General features: G+C 31.4%; 3 protein-coding genes across 8 annotated transcripts; all 3 read left to right on the top strand.

Annotated features, from left to right (window-relative positions):
* Nucleotides 1-3,011: 3,011 nt before the first annotated feature.
* LOC106761233 (BTB/POZ domain-containing protein At2g24240-like) lies at nt 3,012-5,410 on the top strand. The gene has a single exon (XM_014644760.2). It carries the CDS (start codon nt 3,659-3,661, stop codon nt 4,991-4,993), a length of 1,335 nt encoding a protein of 444 aa, XP_014500246.1. The 5' UTR covers nt 3,012-3,658; the 3' UTR covers nt 4,994-5,410.
* A 5,614-nt stretch (nt 5,411-11,024) lies between these two features.
* On the top strand, nt 11,025-14,214 carry LOC106761601 (reticulon-like protein B21). Of its 2 annotated transcripts, none has more exons than XR_002667973.1 (9): nt 11,025-12,056; nt 12,150-12,209; nt 12,316-12,418; nt 12,516-12,590; nt 12,685-12,829; nt 12,961-13,001; nt 13,184-13,249; nt 13,605-13,727; nt 13,924-14,039. XR_002667973.1 is itself a non-coding variant. In XM_014645169.2 (9 exons), the coding sequence occupies exons 1-9, from the start codon at nt 11,198-11,200 to the stop codon at nt 14,115-14,117; spliced, it is 1,695 nt and encodes a 564-aa protein (XP_014500655.1). In that variant the 5' UTR covers nt 11,025-11,197; the 3' UTR covers nt 14,118-14,214. The 2 variants fall into 2 exon arrangements, 1 of the variants encoding a protein (XP_014500655.1); XM_014645169.2 differs by having other exon boundaries at nt 12,932-13,001; nt 13,924-14,214.
* Nucleotides 14,215-18,119: 3,905 nt separating this feature from the next.
* On the top strand, nt 18,120-25,582 carry LOC106762877 (RNA polymerase II C-terminal domain phosphatase-like 4). 5 transcript variants are annotated; one of them, XM_014646986.2, is made up of 10 exons: nt 18,125-18,363; nt 18,827-18,902; nt 19,269-19,411; nt 20,976-21,055; nt 21,563-21,678; nt 22,181-22,361; nt 22,662-22,951; nt 24,257-24,442; nt 24,527-24,565; nt 24,659-25,582. In XM_014646986.2, the coding sequence occupies exons 3-10, from the start codon at nt 19,269-19,271 to the stop codon at nt 24,950-24,952; spliced, it is 1,329 nt and encodes a 442-aa protein (XP_014502472.1). In that variant the 5' UTR covers nt 18,125-18,363; nt 18,827-18,902; the 3' UTR covers nt 24,953-25,582. The 5 variants fall into 5 exon arrangements, with proteins under 5 accessions (XP_022637014.1, XP_014502472.1, XP_014502473.1 ...); XM_014646987.2 differs by having other exon boundaries at nt 18,131-18,363; nt 20,979-21,055; XM_022781293.1 differs by lacking the exon at nt 24,527-24,565 and having other exon boundaries at nt 18,120-18,363.
* The last annotated feature ends 599 nt before the right edge of the window (nt 25,583-26,181 follow it).

Raw genomic sequence — 26,181 nt, 5'->3', positions numbered from 1 at the left:
TGTTACAAACCCAATCACTATCGTGGTATTTTTCTATCACAAACTTTGTTTCCATGTTTTAATTGTTTATTTTTACAAAATTATCCTCAAAAGAGGTGTGTGTGTGTTTTTAAAAAATTATCCTCAAAATAAGTGTGTGTAACTTATGTTATAATACAAATATTTAAAAGAACACATGTAACAGGAGACTTGTATTTTTGTGAGTATGTTATAGTATATTTAATTTAACATAAAAGTATAATTATGCTGAATATTATTGAAATTATAAAATATCTATGATGAATTAATTAAAATGAGTAGAAAAAAAATAAATGAATTTAATTGTGAATTTTTAAAAGAGAAGAAAGTACAATAACATTTAAAGTCAAAAGATAGTATAGTAATTTGTGTATTTATGCATGTTTTCAATAAACAACAAATATTTAGCAAAAAAATATCACACAATAAATCAATGTGTTAAAATATAAAGAAAATTGATAATATAAATATCATAGAGTAATAAGAGGAATATGAATTTCATATTCAATGATAAATATAAAGAAAATGTAAACAACTAAATAAAGTCAAACAAAGATGATATTTATTGCATAACGAAGTGTGTTTCGGTTATGGGATCCGAGATTAAACACTTGAAACTTTTCTCGATCTCCCAATCTTCTAGCACACACGTCAAAGGTTTCCACTAAAGGACCGAAAGGAGGTGACCTACAAGGAAACACTTTGTCGTTCAAGTCAGCTAGGTCACAAGGAGATCAAAGTAAATGTAATCAGACCAAAAGTAATTTATCTGATTGTTAAATCTATATTTATAGGCTTTAGACTCAATAATTGGCATTAACTGCTTGTAACTATGGTATCTTTTGTTTTCCTTTATGTGATATTCGCTCATTAAGGCCATTAATTACCTTTTAACACTGCCCTTACTGCTCCTTCATCGCTCAACCATGCATTTACTTCTTTGGCTCCCGACCGACCGGTCCTCTATTGTCCTCTCTCCCAATCCCGACCGACGGGTCACCCCTCCATACTACAAAGTGTTAATAAACATGATAAAAAAAATGTGATAATTTTTTTATTGGTTGAAATGTAGTAAAGATAAACATACAACATATAATACAAAAACCAACATGTATCTTGTGTGATTAAGTAGAAATAATATAACTTTTAAATATCATGATTTAAATTATTATACTATTATAAAATATTTTGGATATTATTTGTTCTTATAGAATCAAGTGTGTGAATTCTTTTTTCACTCCACAAGCTCCTACTATCTCTTACTTGTCCTTTAAGTCTCCTTTTTCTTCTATGGAATAGTGGGATGTCTACAAAAGATTCTCTTACGCTCAAGTTAAGGTTTTGGTTAAAGATTCTAATTAAATTTGGATTAATACAAAAGTGAAGTCAAAATATGATTAAAATAATATTTATAAGAGTGTTTTGCTTATCATGGGCCCTCACCTAAATCGGCCTTAGTTATGGGCCCATTGGTCCATAGGTCAAATGATCAGCTTACCTATGATGAACTGTAACTATTCTTTCTTAAGTTACTTAATGTGAGAATGTTTTGGGCATGCAAGAGTAGGTATCGTCGGGTATCACCCTACCCTAATGAGAAGTGTGCTTATTAGAGGATGATGCGGTTTAAGAAACACAGTACTCAATATTTGACCATCAATATCTATTATGCAACATTGAACTTAATTCTTTAAGAACGTATCTTTTATTATTTAGTATATAGTCTATCTATTGCAACGTATTCAGTAATCATCTTATTAATTCTATTTGTTATAAGGTATTCGATAATAGGTACCTGATAGTATCCTACTAGTATCTTAAGTATGTTTACATAGTATTTAATAAATATATATTTTTTCATTATGTAATTGTTGTACCTATATTATATTTAAAGTAAGGAAATAGTATAAAAATGTGTTTGATGTAATATAATAAATTTATTTTATAAATTATTATAGATGATTTTGGTTTATATATTTTTTATTTTTGTTTGCATCAAGTGTTTGCATTATAACTCTAAAAAAATATAAATTATATTATATCAACTTATATTATAATACAAATATTTAAAAGATACGGATAGGATTCGTGTTTCCGCGTTACTTTACTTTTTATAAATAAAATATATTAAATTATTAAAAATAAAATCTATTGGTGTTTAAATTTATAAAATTAATTTAAAAATTACATTTTAGTTTATCATTTTCTTTTGTTATTAATTATAATTGAATTTTATTTAAAGAAATTCAAATTAGCGGTTACTCTTAAAAAAATTAATTAACAGCAATTATAGGTAAAATAGGAATATGAATTGTGTACTCAAAGGAGCGAAATCCTCTTTATATAGATATCTATAAATTTTTATATGTACTTTTTATTTATATTAATAAACTTAATAGTTTTTATATATTTGATGTATTTTAACCAAATTTGGAATGAAATTATTAATTTAACCTTAATAAAAGTTTGTTTAAAAATTATTTATTTAAATGGAATTTATTAATACAGTTAAAGTTAGTTTAAAAATATTTTTAAAAATATTTAATAAAAATGTCAATTTTAATAAAATCAATTTATACAAAAATAAATTTGATCTAAATTTTAAAAGAGACAACATTACTTTTGATAAAATTTGAAATTAAATTGAATTAAAAAAATAAATATAAAAATAAATTAAAATTATGTTGATACCATGTGATGCAATTTTAAAGTGATAAGTGAATAAAAAAATCAAAAAAATTTGAAAAGATTAATTTCATGTGAGATTATTTTTAAGCGTGTGTTTGTATAATACTAACAGAAATAACCTAATTATAATAGTTTTTCATAAATTAAAATTAATTTGAGACTAAAAACTTAAAGGATTTAGTTTACATTTTTGGATGAATGTGAGATAAAAAAAATAATTAAATAAAAAAATTATAAGAACAAATTAAGTAAGGAGGGGGAGCAAAAGACGTTTAAGTCATTGTTTTATCAGTGACAACTCTTTTATCATCTTATAAATCTTTTAACTTACTTAATTTCATTGGTTCATCCATTTCTGATATAAAAAATATTAATAAACTTCCTTTACATTCCATCCTTATCTATTGTAAACATTGTGCCGAGGAATCAAATGGACGAACTGACAAAAGGAAAAAAAAAAGAAGGAAGAAACAGAGAGAACAAAAACAGAGATTGACTTAGAGAAGGAGATGAAAGAGAGTCAATTCGGTTTTGAATTCCAACCGCTCCACCCATCTTGATTCCTTCACCAAATCCCACGCACATTTTCAGAAAACCCTTTTTTAAAAAGCCGTCGTCTCTTACAGTACAATACAATAACCATCCCCACCTATACTTCTCCCAATATCTCATCATTTTCCGGTTGCTTAATCTCTGTCTTCTATCCTATCAGACACACATACCCTTTCCTTCAATTCCAAGTCTTCAACTCTAATCATTCATTCATCACTCTTTTACAAAATAATCTGTATTTATTCCCACCCATCCTCTGTTTTCTCTGCTTTTCTCTGTTCATTCTCCGTCGTCCAATTCAATTCCGCTCAATTCAACCCCGCGGAGGCGTTGAATCGAACACCCATCTCCTTCCCCATCTGGGTTTCTCGAAAGCCACATTCTTGCGAGGAATCGAGACATGGGGGTTCAGAAAGACAGTGTGAAATTTAACGTAGGTGGCAGGATGATGGAAACAACCGCAACAACCCTTGCCAATGCAGGGCGCAATTCGATGTTCGGTGCAATGTTCGACGACAATTGGAACCTGCTCCTATCATCAAACAAGGAGGGCTGGAGGTTCCTGGATCGCAACCCGGATTGCTTCGGGGTTCTCCTCGATCTGCTCCGAACTGGGGAACTCCATATCCCACCCAACATCCCGGAGAAGCTCCTCTACCGCGAGGCCCTCTACTACGGCCTCTTGGACCACGTGCGCGCCGCCAAGTGGGGCCCATTCGACGGCAACAGGTTAAGGTTGTCGCGGTCTGTGCAGGGCCAGGCCCCGGGTGACGGAACAGCCATTCGCGCAGGCCCTGATGGAGGCTGTTGCGTTGCGCATGGCAGCATGGTTCATGTGTATGATTGGATGTTGGATGAACACCCTCCTCTTAGCCTCGATTACCAGAGGGTCAACGATGTTGGGTGGGTTGACTCGGACAACGTTGTCGTCGGAGTGAGCGAACGCCTTGGGAGAGGTGATGGTGGGATGGGGCTGTTCAGTTCACACAGTGGGGAGCTAAGGTACAAGTTTCAGGTTTCTCATGAGAATCAGGTGAAGAGCTACACTGCTGGGGCTTTGAGTTTCAGTTCAGATTACAAGATATTTTCTAGCTGTAAAGGGAGGAGTAATGAGTATGGGATAGGGGTTTGGGACCAGGTTACAGGGAAGCAGATAGATTTCTTCTACGAGCCTTTGGGGTGGTCTCTTGGGGATGCTGATAAGCTTCAGTGGTTGGAGGGGAGTAACTGTTTGTTGGTGGCGACCATGTTTCCTAGGAAGGACAACTGTTACATAAGTGTTTTGGATTTCAGGGAGAAGAAGATGGTGTGGTGTTGGTCTGATATGGGGGCTCATTTTACAGCGGATGAGAAACGGGTGAGGGATGCAATTGCCATGGAGGATAATAGTTCGATTTGTGTGGTGAATGAGTTTGAGGATTTGGGATTCATGGATTTGAGAAGTTCTGGTGCGACGAGCATTAGGTGGAGCTCCAGAAGTAGGTTGATGAAGGGGAAGATGCCGGAGGAACCGTGTTATCCAAAACTGGCACTGCATGGAGGACAGCTTTTTTCCTCCATGAATGATTGCATTTCGGTGTTCTGTGGCCCCGAATGGGTTTTGACCTCTAGGCTGAGACGAAGCTATGGAGGTTCAATATGTGACTTTTCCATTGGAGGGGACAGGCTTTTCGCTCTTCATAGTGAGGAGAATGTGTTTGATATTTGGGAGACTCCACCACCACCGATTCTATGATTCAGTTTTTAGTTTTAGTTCATCTTGGTTTGTTCTGGTTTTCTAGATACTGTTGAGTTTTAAACTTATACGAGGTTGAAGGATAGTTTATAAGTTGTTATACATGTAGGTTTAGGGGTCATAGTATATGTGAATATCTACAGAGAAAGATGATATGCATATGTGAAACACTTGTTTTCTGTTTCTTCTCTTGCAGATTCTAATTTCTTCGAACCATCCCCTTTTGTCTTTTCAAAAAAGGTGAAGCTAACAGAACAATGTTAAGATAAGTCTCTTCCCATGTGTGAGCAGTTGTAACTTGTAACTGCTGCACCTTATTGATTTGCTTTGAATAATAATCGCTTCAGGAAATGCGGCTTATGGGTCACTTTCAGAATAGGAAAATGTTTTTTTAATAATTGTTTTTGACAATTTTTTTTGCAATAATTTATGTAATAATTTGTGATTAATTCAGTGACAAATAATCTATTTTTAAAAGATTATTAACATTTCATAATCCATCTCAATAATTTGTATACAGAAATATTCCTTCAACTCGTCAGATACACACATAAATAATAATCATATTATTCAAAGACATATATAAAGAAAAAAAACTTCTAGACATTCATTATCAAGATTTTTTAACATAGATGAAATCGTATGTTTTCTTACATAAAAATATAATGTTGCGCATTATTTATCATTATTAAAATCATTTAAAATAAATCAATTTTTACCATATATATTTGATTTTATGTGTAATAGAGATTAATTATATGGCTTAATTACACAGAAGTGTATCATATTAATAGTTTCAAACTACTCAGATTGTCTTGCACTTTAATGTAACTACTAGGAGGTTCAAATGAGATAATTGTATCTCATAGAACATGTAATAGATGGTTCACAAGCAAATCAAACATTAATCCGACTATTTACTAACATTAATCATTCACTGAAAGATTAACTAAATAAATATCAAGGAGGTTGGATCTTAACCAATTTATCTTACATGTGTTACTATTTACTAACAATTGATCTTGATTAGACTGTATTTATCTTGAAATCTGGAATAATTAATTTTATTAATTAAATAATATAAATTTATATAATTGATTTTCTAAAGACAAGAATATTACTTTTGTTTTTTTATTTCTATAATCGTTTTCTAAACACAATAGAATTTCGAATGCTTTTACTAAGAAATAAACAAAACTATATCTCTGACCCTTGAAGATCATCTCTCAATGAACGCTTAAAATGTGAAGCCTTGAAAGATGAAGACTTGAAAGGTGTACGATCTTTCATTTTTATTTTCATTTTTAAGAAAAATCTCTGAAATTTCTAGCATTTTCCAAAGTCTATGATGAAAAGATTGTACTTTTGAATATCCGTGAATGATAAATAGGATGTGTTTACATATTTTATTATTAAAAAGTTATTAAAAAAATTATTAACATATATATGTAAAATTTATTAAAAGGGTATAAAAAATTTATTATAACAATTTATGTAATAGTATATATCTTTCGTTTGTTTTAAATATATGGATCAATAAAATAATAACATTATATGTAGATGCTAAAATGGGCCAAGAAAAAATATTATGATTTTCCAAGTTAGAATTGAGGCTATTTTGTTTTTGCACTGAAGGTTTCTTCCTGTACTTCCATGGTTGTTTAAAAGAAAATTGTCCCCCTTGTTATAACACCCTGTGTTTCTTCATGGACTTATAGAAGAAACGTTTAAATTTTTGAGTGTTTTTTCTGTACATCCAAATTTTATTTCTACACCTCCAAACTTTTCTATGTGCTTACATTAGTCTTGTAAAATCAGTTTTTTTCCTCTCTTGTAATTATCCCACCATCCACTTTTATTGTCACACATTCTTCTAACCTAGCGCCACACCTCCCAACTTTGCTCTTCTATGCTCTACACCTCCGTACATATCAATTATAATAATTAGTTTTAAATTAGAATAAGTAACCTTTATTAACTAATTTTTATATATTTACTTTCCCTTTATTTAATTTAATTATTAGTCTTAAATATCAATTATTATAATTGATATTATAATAATTGATATTAAATTGGTGGAGTTTATTCCCTTTTTAACTCTTTCCAATTAGGTTATTAATTTGTATATTTATATTATAGCAATCCAATGATCAAATAAGAAATTCATTTCAAATACTTTCTATATTGCACACCTTGTTGTTAAGAGGTTTATCATATATTAAAATTTGATTAAGGGATTTATTAAATTTCAAAATCTAATTAAGATGTATATCAAATTTTAAAATCTATTTAATGGGTTCACTATATTTCGAAGTCCAATTAGAGATTCACCAAATTTTTGAAATCCAATTTAATTGGATTTTAAAATATGATTAAAGGATAGACTGAAGTTTTTTTATTTTTGAAATCCAAACAATAGAACATGTAAATTAGAATTTGGTAGAACATGAGAAGAATTCAATGGAGCGTATGTTTAGCTTGATGGACCATGATGTCCATTAGTTAAACTAGTAAGGTATATACATAATTAGTTTAAGTTGGTAAAACAACTTAAATGTCTAAATTGTTCAATGAAACAAGTGAAGATCTCATAATAATCAAAAGAAAGTTTAGTAGAACATGTACATAGCTTTAAAGAGTTGGTAAAGAAAGAAAAAAGCTATTCTAACTCAATGTGTTTTTATTTTCTTTATTTATTGTCTTTAGATTATTTATTATCTTTATTTATTATCTTTTGAATTATTTATTTTGAAATTCTTTCTTTTAAATTTTGAAATTCAAAATTCATCGGTATCAGATTTTAAAATTTAATGAGTTCCTAAATTAGATTTTGCGATGTAATAAGTTTTTTAACTTAATTTTAAAATCTGATAAATTCTTAAATCTATTTAATCGAATTTTGAAATTTAATAATTTTTTAAGTTGAATTTCAAATTTCAATAAGATTTCAATATAAATTTCAAACAAAATAAATCTAAAATTTTAAATCAAAGTTAATGAATAAAGACACGTGTGATACAAAACGCATTCAAATGACTTGGAAAGCAGGAGTTCAGTATATATATATATATATATATATATATATATATATATATATATATATATATATATATATATATATATATATATATATATCAAAGGTAAAATTTGTTTTTACAGTGAAATTTGAAGGTACAGGGAAAAAAATTAAAGGTACTGGAAAAAACTCCCTTAAATTCTACGTGCTAGAAATGTGTAATTTGGAAGATACTTTCAAACAATTTAAAAGTTTTTTCTATGAAAAATGTATGCTTTGGATTTTGTGATTGAAGTGTTTCTTGAATTTTACAATCCCAAAACTTTTTAGTGAAAAAAATGACTTCCAGATTAATTTGGAAGTACTTGAAGATTTCAACATTCAAAAGTTTTTTTTATGCAAAAAGGTTACTTTTGAATTATGCAATCCTGAGTTACTTTCATATTTAGAAATTAATTCTGAATTGTGCAATTTATTTTTTTTAATAAAAATGTTTCCAAAGTGTTGAATTTAAAATGTGATATTGACTTTTAAATTACACCATCTAAAAGTTAAAATTAACTTTCAAATTATTGTTTTAGATTCTATAATTCAGTATAATTTCTTAAATTTTGGATTATATGATCTAAAATATTTTTGGATTGCACCGAAAAGAATTTTAAATAGGATAATCATAAAGAAATTTCAGTATTCACGGTACATAGAGAAAAAAAAATGAGACTGAAAAAAAATATGAAGGTAAAAAGAAGAAGGGAATTACTTCTTGCACCCTCCTCAGATTATTTTTTTTCTCCATCCCATCATTGATGTGAAATTCCAAAGCTGGGGTAGTATTTGCTGTCTATTTAACTACTTACACACCTTCGCATTTCTCTTTGAAGAACAAGAGTTCATTCCTTAGACCGTGGATATCTTCCATTTGAAAAATAAAATAAAATATCCAACCCATGATTCCAGTTGTAAATAATTAAAGGTCACTCCATTATTGCAAAATAAAGGTTTTTGATATGGGTTATTTTCCACATGTCCAATTCATATTCATCGTCCTAATTTGATATCGGATTCCCTTCTTCAAACATCAATTTTAACATCAGATACCTTCTAAAGTGACATTCATTTTGTTTTTATCCTTTTTAAAAATTAATTTGTTATTACAATATTACAATACTTGAAATATAGAAAATCATTCCGACATAGCACAAAATTCTATATAGTATGAGTTTCAAGCAATGGAGATTAGGCACTCAATGTCATTGTCGAGATCCGTCAACTCGCGCACAAAATTGAATCATAAGCCAAAACACGAACGGAGCAAAAGCTCAAACGAAAACGTAAAAGAAAATGAGGTTCATATTATAAGTTTTTGGAGTTTAAAAGAGCATTTGACGTCGGCCCCTCCACCATCGACGTCTAATTGCTAAAAAAATCCATTTTGACGTTACTTTTAGGAAGTTTTTGCAGCATACATTTGGAGAAGGGCATCCAATGTCTAATGTGTATTAGATGTCGATCCCTTCTATGTCCGACGTCTAATGTTTAAAAAAGTGACAGTTCAATTCTCATTTTACAGCTTTTGACAAAAAATTTGACATCTGGTTAGTAGAGCCAGTAGCTGATATCTATAAAACTATTTTATTTACAAAATTATCATCAGTCATTTTTTAATTGATTATTCTGTTATAAGATGTTGTACGCATAAATTTATATAAAGTTTTTATAATAGTGTCTATTGCTTTAAAGGAAAAAACATGTTTTAAACTTATATATTTACCCTCTTTACTTGCTCTCAACTTCATCAAATCAAAGTCCCACATCAACCTTTGTTTGAATGCACATCCATGTCTAGATTTGATTTTAAACTAAAGGTAATACTAAGCACTTCTAGACTATGAACAAAGTACTAGGAAGTCTACAAATATATTTCAAAGCATAGGTGACTTTAGAGATTTTTTTTTTCATTAAATTAATAAGATGTAGGTAGTTAATATTGCACACATTACTAATATTATTTATTAAATATAATATATAATTAAATTAATAAAATGTAAATCATATGTGAATATTTTTTATTTGAACCAATAAAAATGTATTTTTTTTATCTTATTTATAAATTTAATTCATATAAAAAATATTCACATAAAATTTAAAATAAATTATTAACATATTTTACATCATTTAACTTAATTTGTCTACTTAAATCAATCGTATAAAATAAATAATATTTTTTATAATTTTTCATAAAATAGAATAAGTTTTGTAATTTATTTATTTATATTTGAGAAGTAAACTAATATCAACTATATTTTGATATTCAATTAAAAAAATAACTGAATTGAATACACTATTGACATTGTCACATTAATACTTATACATTTTCATATAGCATAACACAACTCACGTAAAAAAAAAAAAAATCCTTTAAAAAATTGAAAATATTACTGACCCATAATATTTACAAAGACCGTATTATCACTCTTTAATGGAAATGACGAAATGATATCCACTTGATACAAAATAAAATTTAATTAAATTAAAAATATGAAGAAACCAAACTGAATAAAAATAATAAACATAGAACCCTAACGATTCCATCATTGGACGCAATGAATTTTTAAAATCTTGGGTGTATATATTTAAGAAGCATTGCTTCGCCAAGTGGTACCCACGTCATCCATTCCAGGGTTGCAGAGAAATTTATCAAAACCATCCCACAAAAATAATCATTAACCAAGCAAAACATGTATACAATTATTATGTTTTAAATACACGCTAAAGAAAACATAAAAAAACTTAAGAGAGAATCCGACCGCTATTCTTTAAAAATTATTATTTAAGATTTAATTACCATTATAATTTAAATTTAATTGGAATATCATATTAAAAATAATTTATCCCATGTTTTCTATTTTTGCAATAATTTTTCACGTCAATTAAAATATAACATAATCATAAAATATATTTTTTTTATAAGAAGAGAAACCAACCACTGTCTCTTTCTCCACACACAATCCTTGATTCTCTCTCTCTTTGAGGTTGCTTTACAAGGAGATCCCAATGTGGCACCCCACCAACCGCCATTTCTTCAGCTGAAAGCTTGGTATCCATCAAACACTCATGTCCCATTACAGTACAGTTTGTTAGGGAGATAGAGAAGGAAGAGAAAAACTAAAGGGTATAATATAATTGAGATGAATATGAGTAGAAGAGTTGGGGCTAGATGCAGTGTGGTTGCAGGGTCAGTGTGGGAGAGCAGAATGAAGAGGGATGAAGTTGGTGGTGGAGTTAAGGTCTTCAGGGCAGAACAAGGTTCTGAAGAAGGAGGCAATGTTGGTACAAGATTGAAGAGCAGCCAAACGGGGGGTGTAGTTGCTACTGGAAAGAGAAAATCTTTGAAATTGGAAACTAAAAAGATTCAAATAGGCAGAGGAAAAGTACAACAGTGTAAGAACCTTAATGTATCTTCTGATTCAATAAAAAAGAGTCCAAAGCAAGTTAGGAAGGAGAAGAATGAAGGAATTGGTGCTTCTGTTTGTACTGATAAATTAGAACGAGGTCCAATTCTCACCAGAAAGAAAATATCTGAAGTGGGTGAATCTGGTAAAAGGAATATTGGGCAGCTCAGAAAGAACAATGACAAGAATGACAGTGATGAAAATTGCAAGGATTTTGGTGTGTGTCAAGAGAAGATAATTTCTAGCAGTTCAGATGATGCCAGCATGGTCAATGTTGATGGTGATTCTCATGATGATGACGAAGAAGAAGATGAGGAGGAGGTAGAGATGAATGATGAGGAGTTTGATATTGAGATGGAGATACAGAGCTTTGATGTTAAGGAAATCAATGCACCAGAATCCAAGGTTGTGAATAAGCCAGAAAAGGAGCTTATGAATGTACCAGAAAAACAGAAGACTGAAAAGGCTGTGAGAACCGACAGACATTTTCATCAGAAACATGAAAGGTTAATGTCTGTCCCTCTAACTGTGAAGCCATCTCCTCCAATAAAAAAGCTCTCCACAATTCACCAAAATTTCTCCAAGGGTGATTCAAGTAAGGTTTTGTTAATTTCATTCAACGTTCTCCCTTCAACATGATTTTTGAGTTTTGGGCCTTTTCCAAGTCTAATTGAACGTTACCATTCAGTTCCAAAGGCAGAAGAGTGCTATAGCTTTCCACAATCACAGACCAAACTGCAGAGTTTAGGTGATTTATCTACATTTCAGAACTATGCAAGAGTCAAAGTAGTCGACAAAATTTGTATAATTTCTACCACTCATTCTTTGATATTTTTATATATGCAACTCTTCAGTGGATTTAATCATGTGGAAAGATATCTCAAGATCAGCATTTGTCTTTGGGATTGGAACATTCACTATAGTTTCATCTTCTTATGCAAAGGACATCAATCTGAGGTTAGAAATCCTCAACACAGTTCAATCCATCTGAACATACACTTTTGCTACTTAAAACATAACCCATAATTGAACTTCTTGATCCTTGGTTCTGCAGCCTCATTTCTGCAATGTCCTATCTTGGCCTTATCTATCTAGCTGTTATATTTCTGCACAGATCACTAATATGCAGGTAATCACAATTAATAATCGCAACATAGTGTTGAAAAATAAATGACAGAAATTTACTACTGGATACTAAACTCTGATTTTTCCTTACAAATCAGGGGGGTCATAGACGTAGAAAGCACAAACTATGTATTAGGAGAAGAAGAAGCAATTACGGTGCTAAAGTTGATACTTCCTTACTTGAATGAATTTCTGTCACAACTCAGAACCATGTTTTCTGGAGATCCTGGTACCACCATAAAGGTATATTTCTTTTGTCACAGATAGCATGATTTGTTTCCATTATTTCTTCCCCCTTCTTATATAACCTGATAATAGATTTGGCAAGGTTTTCATGAATTGTAGTTGGCAATATCGTTCTTTGTTCTTGCTAGATGTGGCAGCTCCATAACCATTTGGAATATGGCCAAATTCTGTGAGTTGCTAATGCCTAGGTCTATTCATTCCTACACAAAAAATGAGCACAACCAATATTTGCATGCCAATGCAAAAGCTTCTCACTCTTTGCACCATTCCACATGCAATGAAAATTCCTTCATTTTTTTCTTATTTTGTCTTTTGTTCTTAATTACTAATCTTGTTCTCATACTGCCTCAGGCTTCTTTGGATCTTTTACCTTGCCAAGAATCTGCTCCTCATATTCTGCACAGTTAACTACATTTGGTAAAATTCTAAATTAAAAGTCACTTTGATCTTGGCTTCCTCATTTTTAATACTTAAGGATGATTGTAATAAGTGGCTACTGCCAGGGTGCCAAGTAGGTAGGGGTAATGGCAATATCATTCATCACATCACATACATCATACATCCTTCCTTAGTGGTCCCCACCACCCCCAAAGTTTTGTTGTGTTTACTTGGTCCAAAAATGGCCTTCAATGGCTTTAGGGAGATGAACTTGTTCTCTTTCACAAGCTATCATATCATTGTCTTATAAACTCTTTAGCCTCAATCTAATAGTTTGAGTGTTCTTATCTTAATGTGATGAATGATATATTGTGTTGTTTTAATTTATATGAAGCAAACTTTTGGATTGGTCGATTCCGTGATGCTTGGGATTCTTGTTCTCACAAAAAGGTTGTGGCTCTTGCCATTTTTTGTCTTGCTTGGAATCTGTCATCACTTGTTGCTCGCATTTGGTCAGGTAACTAAGATCATCACCTTTGGGTTGTAAAAACTACAGTTCTTAGTTTCTTAGAGTCACGTCTACGATGTAGAAATAAACTAGTCATTGATTTAGCACCAATCTTTTGGTGTAATGTAACATTTTGGTAAAAGAAACATAGTTTTGTGCCTTACACTTCAGTACACGACTAAACTGATGAATTGTGTAATTGCAGTGTTTGTTCTATTTGTGGGCTTTAAATATTATCAACAACATTATTTGGTAAGAGATGAACGGGTGGAAGATGAAGGAGGGTTTGGTGAAACATGGCATGAACCTGTTGTGGTTAAAGCTAGAATGCAGAGACAACTACATGCACCAAATTTATTTGATACAAAATGTAAACGAAGGATTTTGAAGATTGTTTAGACTTGGAAAAAGTCTCTTTTAACAACTCTTTTATGACAACGCATACATGACAATTTGTGATTGGTCCATTTTAAATATTTTTTTGGAATAAATTCAAACAGACCAATAAAATAGTGATATGTGTCCTATTGTCAAAAGTTATTAAAAAAGAGTTGTTAAAATATCATTGTCCTCTAGACTTTAGTTTGAAAAATATTCTTTCACAACTATTCTTATTTACTTTTTATTCTTTTATTTTTTTAAAAAGTACAAAAATTTACACTTTTATGACTATTTTATTCTTATACTCTATGTCAAATGAATGTAAAAGTGTGTTATAATATCTCTTTTAGTTTAGGTTCTTAAGGATATTTTTTCTATTGTAAACAAAATGATATCGTTATAAGGGCCATTATAGTGTTTTTCTTAATAAACCAGCATGGTTAAAGAGGAAAAAGAAACAATTTTATGATTAATTTGCAAGTAGAATTCGTTGAATTTCTTGTTTCAAAATTATGGTGGCATGCTGCTAACTTGATTGAAATATGATGGCTTGATTGAGTTCTTTTTTAAACTGTATGTTAAAAAATGTTCCTTTTTTGTATCTATTATAAAATATTTAGTTATTTATTTATAAAAATGTGATTGATATGAATGATTCTTTATTATTATTTTTCACTAAAAGAAAATATGGTTTTGCTGGATGTGTGATGTTCTGACGGTGAGGTATATATAAGAGTTCGGAGAAAATCAGGGTTCACAAGAAGAGGGAAGAAATAAAGAAATAGAGGAAAATAAAAATATTCTTTTTAAAATTATGATTTTTTAATCATTGATTTATAAAAAAAATGGAAAATTATTTAACTATATATAATATTGATATTTAAAATAAATCTGAAATATTTTCCTAAAGTTTTGAAATAAATCTTTAAAACTTAATCGAAGTTGAGAAAACTTCCGTTACTTAGATTTGTATGAACTTCACCTATATTCTTCCATCTTCCTTAAGGATGAAAATGCAAGGTGAACTATATGAATCGCTCGTAGGTGGTAAGAAAAAGTGTAAAGACATAACGAATATTTTGATTTGCTAGTATATTTAGGTTTATCTATGCAAGTCAATGAAAAGGTGGGTGGACTAATTTGCATGTGGATTTGTCTAAAAATGTATTCCTAGTTTATAATGTGTCCAAGGATATAAGTAATATAGATTTGCCATTAATTAAGATTATTTTGACAAGACACTTTCTTCAATTCTCAATTCTATTAGACAACTTTAAATACTTAAAATGTAGTTTTTCTTATTGTTTTAGTTATATACATATTTTTTTTTATGAAATTTCTAACATGCTTATACCTAAAAATTAGAAATTATAAAATTGTAAGTATTACTTATTTTTTAACTTATAGAATTCAATATTTCTACTAATTTAATAACATAAAAATAAGATTATTAAAATTGTACACTTTGATATTTTACATAAAAAAGAAAATTACAAAATAAATCACTGATTATACTACTTAATCCTGAAAGTTAAATGTTATATGGGATGAGTAAAAAATAATAATCTATGTTTTTATTTGAGGTTAATTGACTTGATCCACTTTTTTTCTAGACCAAATACAAAATGAATTAGCCTTAATTGTAATTCTAATATTCATAATTGGCTAAGATTACCCTTATCTTTAAAAGGTAACCAATGTGATAATTTTGTAATTCGGTCTATTTATTGTATTCCACATTAACAAAGGTCAAATTAATGAATCAATTTTTATTAGTAATTAATTGCATTGTAAAATTACATTCAAATTAATTATATTTATTGAATATAGTAAAATTAAGTATAAAATTAATCTCTCTTGTGTAGAAAATACACATAAGATAATGTATTTATAATAATGAGAATGTGAGTTAAGCCCAAATACAAATCAATATGTAAAAATAACATAATTAACATAGGAACTATGTTTCTCTAATTAAAATAAAATGTAATGTATCTAACATTCATATTCAAGCTGATGCATATAACCATCATCCCACTATGTAACCCTCACTTGAAAATCTCCACCTCTCCAGTACAAAACTTAACCCTCAAGCTTCTTTCTCAAACCACTCATCTTCTAAATGTCTCCACAACCACCAAACCTAATCTTTGTATCTATGGTCTTTATTGAACAAGTTGTTGTTTCGCTCAAAGAAGTGTACCCTTTTGCTAAGAGAGTGAACATTATCAACTCCACCTTGGACAAGCCTATCAAATTGCTAATTGGGTGAATTTGAAGGAACTACGTGCTTACAGGTTTGACATGCTTATTAATATCTATCGCTATGACTTGTCGAAGTACTTTAAGTGGGACACACTCATTCTTCCAGAGCTTGTCAGGCAATTCTGGACCAGTGTAGAAACTACACAGTGAAGGACTCACCTCCAAAATGATTGGCAAGGAGATGAAGGTGAATATAGCAACCATTGTTGCTAGCATTGGTCGTGAAAGATACAATAACTCTTTCCTGGAAGGGTGAGACCATCTCTATACCCATAAAGGAACCATGGAACGAGTGTTGCATGACACCAACTTTTCTAGAGATCTTCTGGGGAAGGAAGTCGTCTATTGTCAGATGACGCCCTATGTCAAGGTGCTTCAAAGTTTTGCTTAAAGACGCTTCTCAACAAGAACAACTCAAGGGATCATGTTATTGAGTTTGGTAGATATCCCATACTGGTGCCTAGCACTTTCTTCAAGCTCCATTGAGTAAATTCGACCCTAATATTTATAAAATGAACAATATCATAAAAAATATAATAAAAACAACTAAATAAAACATAATATGAAGTACATCCCATTGTTGTTCTTAACATATTCATTGGATGAAATTTTGTTGAACATGTACAAAAAGTCTTTTGTTGTTACCTACTTATTTGTTCACAACTTTACAATTTTGTTTCATGTATGGGTCTACAATTTAATTTTTGGTAAACAATCATATTCAACCACTTTGTGTTCTTGTATGACCACTATGATGACCTTCGTGGTATATATGAATTATATCTCATTAATTGTTCTTAAAATTTGTATTTAATGAAATTTTGTTAAATTTATATAAAAAGTTTAGTACTACCCTCACATTTTTGTGTGGTGCTCCCCACTTATGTATGAGACCTGTCTAGTTTAATTTTTTTTATAGAAAAAGGACCTAATGAAAGTACTTAATCATGTTATTTATAAAATGTGATAACTTACATCATAATAAAAAACAACATACCATTTATGATCTAATTTTTCTCATAGTAAAGAACAACATACCATTTATGATCCAATTTTCCTTTGTTGGAATCAACTTTTAAGAAATGTTTAAGCTATATTTTTATTAGTTAAAAGAGTAAGAATTTAAAAACTTGCTAAACAAATGAACATATAAAGTTTTTTTTTTATTATGGGTTAATGATGGTGGAAAAAAAATTAGGAAGGCCTGCTTCACAATTTTGAAGACACAACAAAACAATAGAGAAATAGGACAATGCTAGATTCTATTGGAACAAACACAAAAAAGAAAACACATTGAAAAAAAAATAGATTAATCTTTCTTAAAAAAGTGAAGTAGCACAAATATATCAAAATTATGTGCTAATTTGTCAGTTTAATTATTAAATAAAAAATTATATAATATAAAAGTAAAGAAAAGAATTGAATAAGTATTTCTTATAAGATTGATTTCTATATATAAAATTTGTGAAGTCAGAAGTGAAAAATTAGAAAGACTTTAAAAAATAAACAAGAGATATGATTAGTTATAGACTATTTACTTTTGTTATGTTATTATTATTATTTTATTATAAATGCTTAGTGATAAATACACTTATAAAAGAAAGCATGTATAAATTATTAAGACATGTTAGAAATGTAATTTTGTTGATGTACAAAATTTAGATACAACGAAGCAATAGTAAAAAGATAAAGCATTATATGCTTAAGTACTTTTAATTAATAATTGAAGTGAATTTTAGACGGTAATAATTTGTTTTTTTTGAGAAAAATTAAAAAAGTATTTAGCAAAAATGAGAAATACAGTATACCATAGATCACAACCGTATCTATTTTTCCTTAGGGTTCAGGCAACTAATCCCTTTTGCATCACCCTTCGTCTGCTTCTTAGATAGGGCCCTACGCCACCGCCGTCCCCTAGCCACCACCGTCCCCTCGCCCACCAATCATCAGTTCGAAGCCACTAACCGTCTTGCCGCCGAGGACGTGTTCGGGGGATTTGGTGAGTTTAAGCGCGTGAATTATTTGAATGCTGTCTTTCGACTATATACTTGTGCGTCACAGCGCGTTATAGGTTGAATGGATGCCGCATACTGTGATATGTCTGTTATTTTGAGATTTGAAATTTGAGATTGAGAAAGGAATTTCAGCGTTTGGCCACCGTTGTTGGAAACCCCATAGCGGTAGGGTCTGAGAGACTATGAAATCATATTACTCCGCAGAGTACTCTTTTTTTGCGCTGCAATAGTTAGTTAGCCTTTCTTAACCAATTTCAAGGGTTTCTTTGAGGTAAGGAAATAAAAAAATATGATTGGAAATCGAGGTGTGTACTTTTTAACCATACTGTAGAAGATTCATGAGCTGCTAGTGAATACTGTCATTGAAATTGTTGTTTTGAAAATTAAGATTTTGTTTATTTAACTGATCACAGCGTTAATTCTGATAGACTATTTTTCATTTGTTAGTTTCAAGGAAGAGAATTATGGTAGCTGTGAGGCTACATCTGGTTTGACGTCCAGTCTTGCATTCACACCAGTGCAGGTTAGCGTCGTCTTCAACTTGTTTTGTAATTCCGTACTAAATTAACCTAAAACTTCAAATTATTCAAATCCCTTCATCCATTTCGTTTCAATCCACACACAAAGGTACTTTCAAACTTCAATTCATGTTCTGTGTTATCTTATTACGTTACTTCATACTATTTTAGGAGTGTATGAGAGTTTCACTTTCTAGATAGGGACTAACTTTGTTTGTGTGTTGGCTTTCTATATGATACTCCCTTTTGTTCTGGACACTGTTTTTTCTTGGCTTTCTTTATGACACCCCTTGCTTTGTTTCCAATTTGTAGTGGTTTGTGTTGTGATCCCTTTGTTTCTGGATTTTTGTTTTGTTGCATGTGTGATGCAGATGAGTGTTGTTACCGATTCTCCTGTGCATTCGTCCAACAGTGATGACTTCATTGCATTTCTTGATGCTGAACTTGGTGCTAGTTCACCCGAATCATCGCCAGATAAAGAGGCTGAAAACGAAGATGAGCTTGAGAGTGTCAGGTGCTCTTCATAATCTGTTTTTTTTTTTTTTTTTTTTTTTTTTTCCCCTCATGTTATTGTATGTGCTCTGGTATGCGTTAAACAACTGTTGTCAAATTTGGTTTCTCAAATTTCAACTAAGTGGAGTTTGTTATATGTGAGTGTTTTATATATCAAATTGCGATCTCTTAGAGAACTTAAAATTATTTAGATAGAGTACTGTGGTGCCTAAATATGATTTTAAGGAAAATTTACTTTTTGGAGTGTAATGGGATACAGTTGATCCGTGCTGAACTTCTCTAGTTGAACAAGGCTTTGTTGATTTTGTTTTTAAGTGTAATATGTTTTGGTTCGGACTTCAGAGTTCAAACAAATTGTGTTCATAGTTGTTAATTGTACATTGTGTTGTCGTGCTTGGCTGCTTGCTACACATTTCCAGATCGTTTCTCATATTCATGATGTGGCTATTATATGATTTTGCAGAACTACTACTCGTGGGTGCAAATTTTATTAATTGCTGAAAGGCCCTCTTTACTCCCCACAGGTGTTCTATTATGTTTATTTTAGTTAACAATTTGTGATTTCACTCCCTTCTTCGGGGTTGAAAATTGAAACCCTATTCGAAAATTGTGTGCCCCTGTGCCTCTGAAACATATGCTGTCTCTGTCCATTTCTGGCATTTTTGTGGTATCCTCAAGGTGTTTCCGGCTTTGCTCTGTTCTCGTTCACTTTCTATCTCCTGCGTTCTGGTCTGTTGTTTCCATGTTTTTGTTCAGTTCACCATGTCACTGTGCTTTGCTATTGTTCAGATGGATCTGGAACTGTCGCTTTGAGGGAAAGTTTCTGAGGCTTTCCCTTATCTTTGGATAAGTATACAGAAACTTAAATAATGTCTTATACAATAAGTCACCAGCAGCCTAATGGTGAAAAAGGGGAAGTGTGCATGACTTTCCCCCAAAGTCCCTTAATCCCTTTTCCTCTTCGACATTATTATGCCTTTTCATTCTGTTGCAGTAAGCATTTTATCTCACAGGTCTTTCACTATTTCACGACTTCCTAGGATTGATGTTTTTTTTGGAAAAATAATAAAAGATCATAACGAGTGGTTTTAATTACATCGGGATATTGCTTATATGATAGTTAGTGGCACGTTGAAATAAGAGTTTGGGATCTTTACTGAACCCTTCTTTCATCATTCCTCATCAACTATATCATTGAGTTATATTACATTTTAAGGGGGTCTAACTGAGTTGATTGAGCAGGGTTTGTGAGTTGTAATATGTTCAATTCCTTCAATAAAAAGGAATTACCACTTGTTAGGCCTTTTTAAGAACTGACATTAAGTGTGCTTTATCTGAGTCTTGCTTTGAATATCTTCAGCATTGTATGAAATTTTGCTTGTTGTCCGTGGAACTGTGAACCAATTTGCATTAACCCAAAAGGGTGAGACTGATATTTTAGAGTTCATGCTTTTGGTGCATTTATGTTGCAGATATCATTCTGAGAGACGATGCTACAATTTTGTTCTTTTGCTTCATTTTTTGGTAACATTTCATTGATTTATACTCTAACTTGTGAATTAAAGCAGAATTAAAAGACGTAAAATTGAAAGCACTGAAGAAACGGAGGGGTCTACTTCAGAAGGAATCAGCAAACAGAATTTAGGTAATTTTAATTGCTATAGTTCTTTCTTTTGTAATCTTTGGGAAACAGAATCCTTCCCACCACATGTGAAACTGAGCATAATTAAATTTTTTTGTTAATCCACAGCAAAAAAATCAATTTATAACTAAGTCGGCGGTATATTTCCCTGTTTTATCTGTATGTATAAATCTCTCTTAAACTAGTTCACTGGTTGAACCTAAGCTTGGCATAGCATTTGCATATGTAACTTGCTTCACTCAAATGATTTTTCACCCTCTTCACTAAGAAACATTAATAATTGTTTTTTACTGACCTTGTCATGTCTTAGAGTAATGATACTCAGCAAACAGGTTCCTTGTACAGTCCTCACACTAGCTTTTCTGTGGGCCCATGTATAACAATAACTAGACTTCTAAATTAGTTGTGATGATTCGAATTGCACATGTTTCTACGACTATTATTATGGTTCTTATAAAACTATCATTTTGTTTTGGAAAGTTACATAACTTTTTTTTGTTTTTGTTGCAGAGACATCTATCAAGGTAGATGTATGTACACATCCTGGCTCGTTTGGAAGTATGTGTATACGTTGTGGGCAACAGTTGGATGGGAAATCTGGTGTGACATTTGGGTACATACACAAGGTATCTATTGTTTTCAGATGGTCATCTATTGGAATTAAAATTTTTGTTTTAGATTGTGGTTAGGTTGCTGCATCATGGCACAGTTTATGCAATTTTGGTAACTAGGATTAACCTGAAATAAGTTTTACAATGTTAAAAAGTGATTTCCTTGTTTAATGGTTGTCACCTATTTTTAATAAAATAAAAAGTGTAATTGTGAACCTGTTGCACCACTAATTTGTGGTCTAGTTTATTATTAAAGTTCCTATAAGAATTAAAATATGTTGTGCTGGGGCATTCATCCAAAAGTATACAGTTAAACCTAAGGATCATATGTGCCCCAGAGTTTGATGGTGTTGGTTCTATAAACGTTATAAATATCCTCTAATCTTTAATATAAAAATCCAATTTTCTTTTTCATGATTTTGTTAGCATGATGGTTGGCTAGTGAAATAATAGACGTAACCAAGCTAGTTACTTAATTTAGCTGAATAGGTTCATTAAACATATGGTCTATTTTCAGGGACTGAGACTTCATGATGAGGAAATTTCTAGATTGCGAAATACAGACATGAAGAGTTTGTTATGTCGTAAAAAGCTCTACTTGGTTCTTGACCTAGATCACACACTGCTAAATTCCACTCTCCTTGCTCATTTGAGTTCAGAAGAGTCACATTTGCTTCATCAGATAGATTCTCTACGAGGTATGTGTAAACATATGTGTTTTTCCTTCTGGTAATTGTTATCAGTATTCTAAATCGGCAGTTTTTCTTAACAGTGCTTTTTGTTTTAATCACATTGATATCTATTTTGCTGGTGCTATGTTATCATGTTATAAAACAGACTGTCACATCAATGCTAGATGTCTACTATTATTGTACTGTGTTGCTATTTGATTTCATGATCTGTTACTGAAATGTTGCACTATGTACCTTTGATGTTCTGGGTTCTTATTGCTTATTAAGGATGTTGCCTTTCTGAACTTTTATGTAATGAAATCATAGATGTCTCCAAAGGTAGCCTCTTCAAATTGGAGCACATGCATATGATGACCAAGTTAAGGCCCTTTGTCCGCTCATTTCTGAAAGAAGCTACTGAAATGTTTGAGATGTACATATACACCATGGGTGACCGGCCATATGCATTGGAGATGGCTAAGCTACTTGATCCTCAAGGAGAGTACTTCAATGCTAAGGTTATTTCTCGAGATGATGGGACTCAGAAGCATCAGAAGGGTCTTGATGTTGTGTTAGGGCAAGAAAGTGCTGTTCTAATTCTTGATGATACAGAACACGTAAGTGCATTACTGGTTTCTGACATGTACTACTGAGTTACTTCATAGAAATGTTTGTTGGATAATAGTTATTTCATGTGGATGATAATCCTAGAATGTTTTCCTTTAAGTCTATATGAATAGCATAATGATTTGCATACACTGGTCAATATCTTTTTGTTTATGATTAGTTTGTTCACAATGGAAAAAAAATTGTCTTTCAATTACTAAATAGCATTGAAAGGCACGTCTTCCATTCATCCGTTATATGTAGTCTTTAGGGACTCAACTATGGTCAGACTACTTCTAAAATAAAAATATTATAATTTGAATGAAATAGTGAAATAAGATTCTATATTATAAATAGAAAAGCTATACCCTATACGCGGTTGTTATATAGGAACATAATAAATTAGCTTTACATGCATTTGCAATTTTTGGTGCTAGAATGTCTTAGTGTGCATAAAAAATAATAGCATAGCGTTTCCCTGTGTCTAAAGGTCTTTCAGAAATCATTTTATAGAGTTGATTAGTGACTGCATTTTTTATATAGCCTATCATTGGTACAAAGTATCTGCTTGCACTATAGATAACTAATTTCCGGTGAATAACTTGATTGGTTTCCTACCTNTAGTGGGTACCGTGTGTTTTCCATTCACAAGACTTAACCAAAACCTTACTTTAGGATTCTAGAGCATTTTAAACTTTTTTGTTTGTTTATACATTTGAGAAAAAAGTGGTTTCTTTTTAGATGCGTTCCGTCAGTTTTACTTTCAATGTTCCTTTCTGAAACTTAACGAAGATTATTAAATATGGCTCTGCTGATTTCCAGTTGGTGGTTTCTATGGAACTATATATTTATTTCAGAAAATAAAATAAATCTGTTTTCATTTACTTAGATGTGTTAGTATTTTAATGTATTTACAGGTGTACGTGTTTTAAATTTCATTATTGTTGAACTTTTGTCCTCTCTATCTTTATATCAGCATATGGTTGAATGTTTGATGCCTGAAGATGTTGCTGCATTGGCCCTCTCAAAAGGCTTTGAAGATTTCTTAAATGGCAATTTTAGCAGCGCACAATTGATCTTATGTCACTGTCATGGCTTTATATCTTTCTCTTGTGATGGTTTTAATACAATGGTTTACCTGGTTATTTGTAAACTGAATTTGTAAAGTTCATTTTATAGAAATCTCAGTTTAAGATGTTCTAAGATTAAGATCTACCCATTTAACGTTTCAGGTGGCTTTTGTCATTTTGAATTTATGAACTAAAATTGTTTCCTTTTAATGGGATGAATGAAAATGTTGCTACTAAATGTTGCAGGCATGGTTGAAACATAAAGATAATCTTATACTGATGGAAAGATACCATTTTTTTGCTTCAAGTTGTCGACAGTTTGGTTTCAATTGTAAATCCCTTGCTGAACTGAGGAATGATGAAGATGAAACTGATGGAGCGCTTGCAAAAATCCTCAAAGTGCTAAAGCAAGTCCACTGCACATTCTTTGATGTATGTCGCTCATATGCCATCCTGATTAAATGTTTGTTATTTCTGATATAATACTAAAATTGCGTGGTGGGGAACCCTTTGTAGAAACATGAAGATGATCTTGTTAACCGAGATGTGAGGCAGGTAGTTATGTTAACAATATTTTTAGTTAATTTTAGAATCTTAAATATGAGATTCCCTTACTAAATCCTCACAATAAAAATTAATGTTTTGAAGGTTTTGTCATCAGTTCGAAGTGAAGTCTTGAGCGGATGTGTGATTGTTTTCAGCCGTATTTTTCATGGTGCATTGCCATCTCTGCGGAAGATGGCAGAGCAGATGGGAGCTACTTGTTTGGCAGAAGTTGACCCATCTGTGACACACGTAGTTGGTACTGATGCTGGAACAGAAAAGTCCTGGTGGGCAGTGAAAGAAAAAAAGTTTTTGGTTCATCCCCGATGGATAGAGGCTGCAAACTATTTTTGGGAAAAGCAGCCTGAAGAGAACTTCATCATTAAGAAGAAGCAGTAGGCATTTTCCTCGTAGTATCAAACAGTGCTGTGTTCATAATTGTTTGCTTACCATAGTGACCCAAGTATCTAAAAGTATATGTAATACCCAACCAACATCCGTCTAACTAAGAATCATGAACCACTGACTTACAATTTTAATAGAAAACAACCATTTTTTATCTCTAACTCGTATGCTTCTGGGCAACTTGTGTCATGCTTGTCTTAGTGCATCCTTGCAATGAAGTTTTATGACAAGGAGTCTGCGAAAATGAAGCTTTAGATCTGCTGCTGCTGCTGCTGCTGCTTATTAGTAAGTAGTAACTTGGAGTAAATGCAGTGAAGAACATTTTCTTTCATTTGAGCACACTCGGTTGTAGCACGCCCATGATAAAATGTTCTGCTGGTCTGCTCAAGAGTTCTACGACAAGCATCAACGCATTTCAAGGAATTACTTGAATCCTGGAATGAAATTTCAACGTTAATGCTTTTGATAGAATTTCATCCGACCTTCTTCCTCTATAGTAAAGATTGGAGGTGGGATGTTTATATTGAAGGAAAAATATGTAGATTTTAAAAATCTCATGTTGTCATTTTTGTATATAACAACTTATCGTCGTTTAAGCCATTGATCTCTTCAGTATTTAATTAACTTCAACTGTAGCAAGTGTCTTTTATTATCCCTTCAGTTTTCTTAATCACCTCTACCTAATGAAACCCAAATAAAGAAAAAAAGAAAATATGTTTAGCCCGACGGATTGTGCCCATAAACGTGGCGAATCGTTTTTTGAACAAATATTAAAACTAACAAAAGATAAGGTAATGAATTTCGTATATTAATTTAAGCAAAAAAGGGACAATGTTATATACACGTTTTGCGTAACAAATTACAACTCACTATTTTATTATCTACTATAATATCATAACAAAAAAAGTTTACGTGAAATAAACTGAGCTGAGAACTATTGGGCTGTACAGATCTGGGCATTGTTCTGCTAGTGATGGCTTGATCCAGTATGTTGGAAGCCATGAAACTGTGAGTACCGTAGTGAAATCAGAGTATAACATATTTCACATCTTTATTTCTACCATTTCAAAAACAACACGCACAACAGTTTTGTAACCTAATGTTCTATCTAGTTTGAAACAAGGATTTCAATTTTAGATTTAAATTTGAAATCGTAAATGGTGATCTGCTGTGCCTTATGTTATATGCTCCATTATATATGTGTGTTTAGGGTTCGATCATGT

This window comes from Vigna radiata, chromosome 5, assembly GCF_000741045.1.
Source record: "Vigna radiata var. radiata cultivar VC1973A chromosome 5, Vradiata_ver6, whole genome shotgun sequence".
Taxonomy (NCBI): domain Eukaryota; kingdom Viridiplantae; phylum Streptophyta; class Magnoliopsida; order Fabales; family Fabaceae; genus Vigna; species Vigna radiata.
This window is presented reverse-complemented; position numbering and strand designations above follow the sequence as displayed.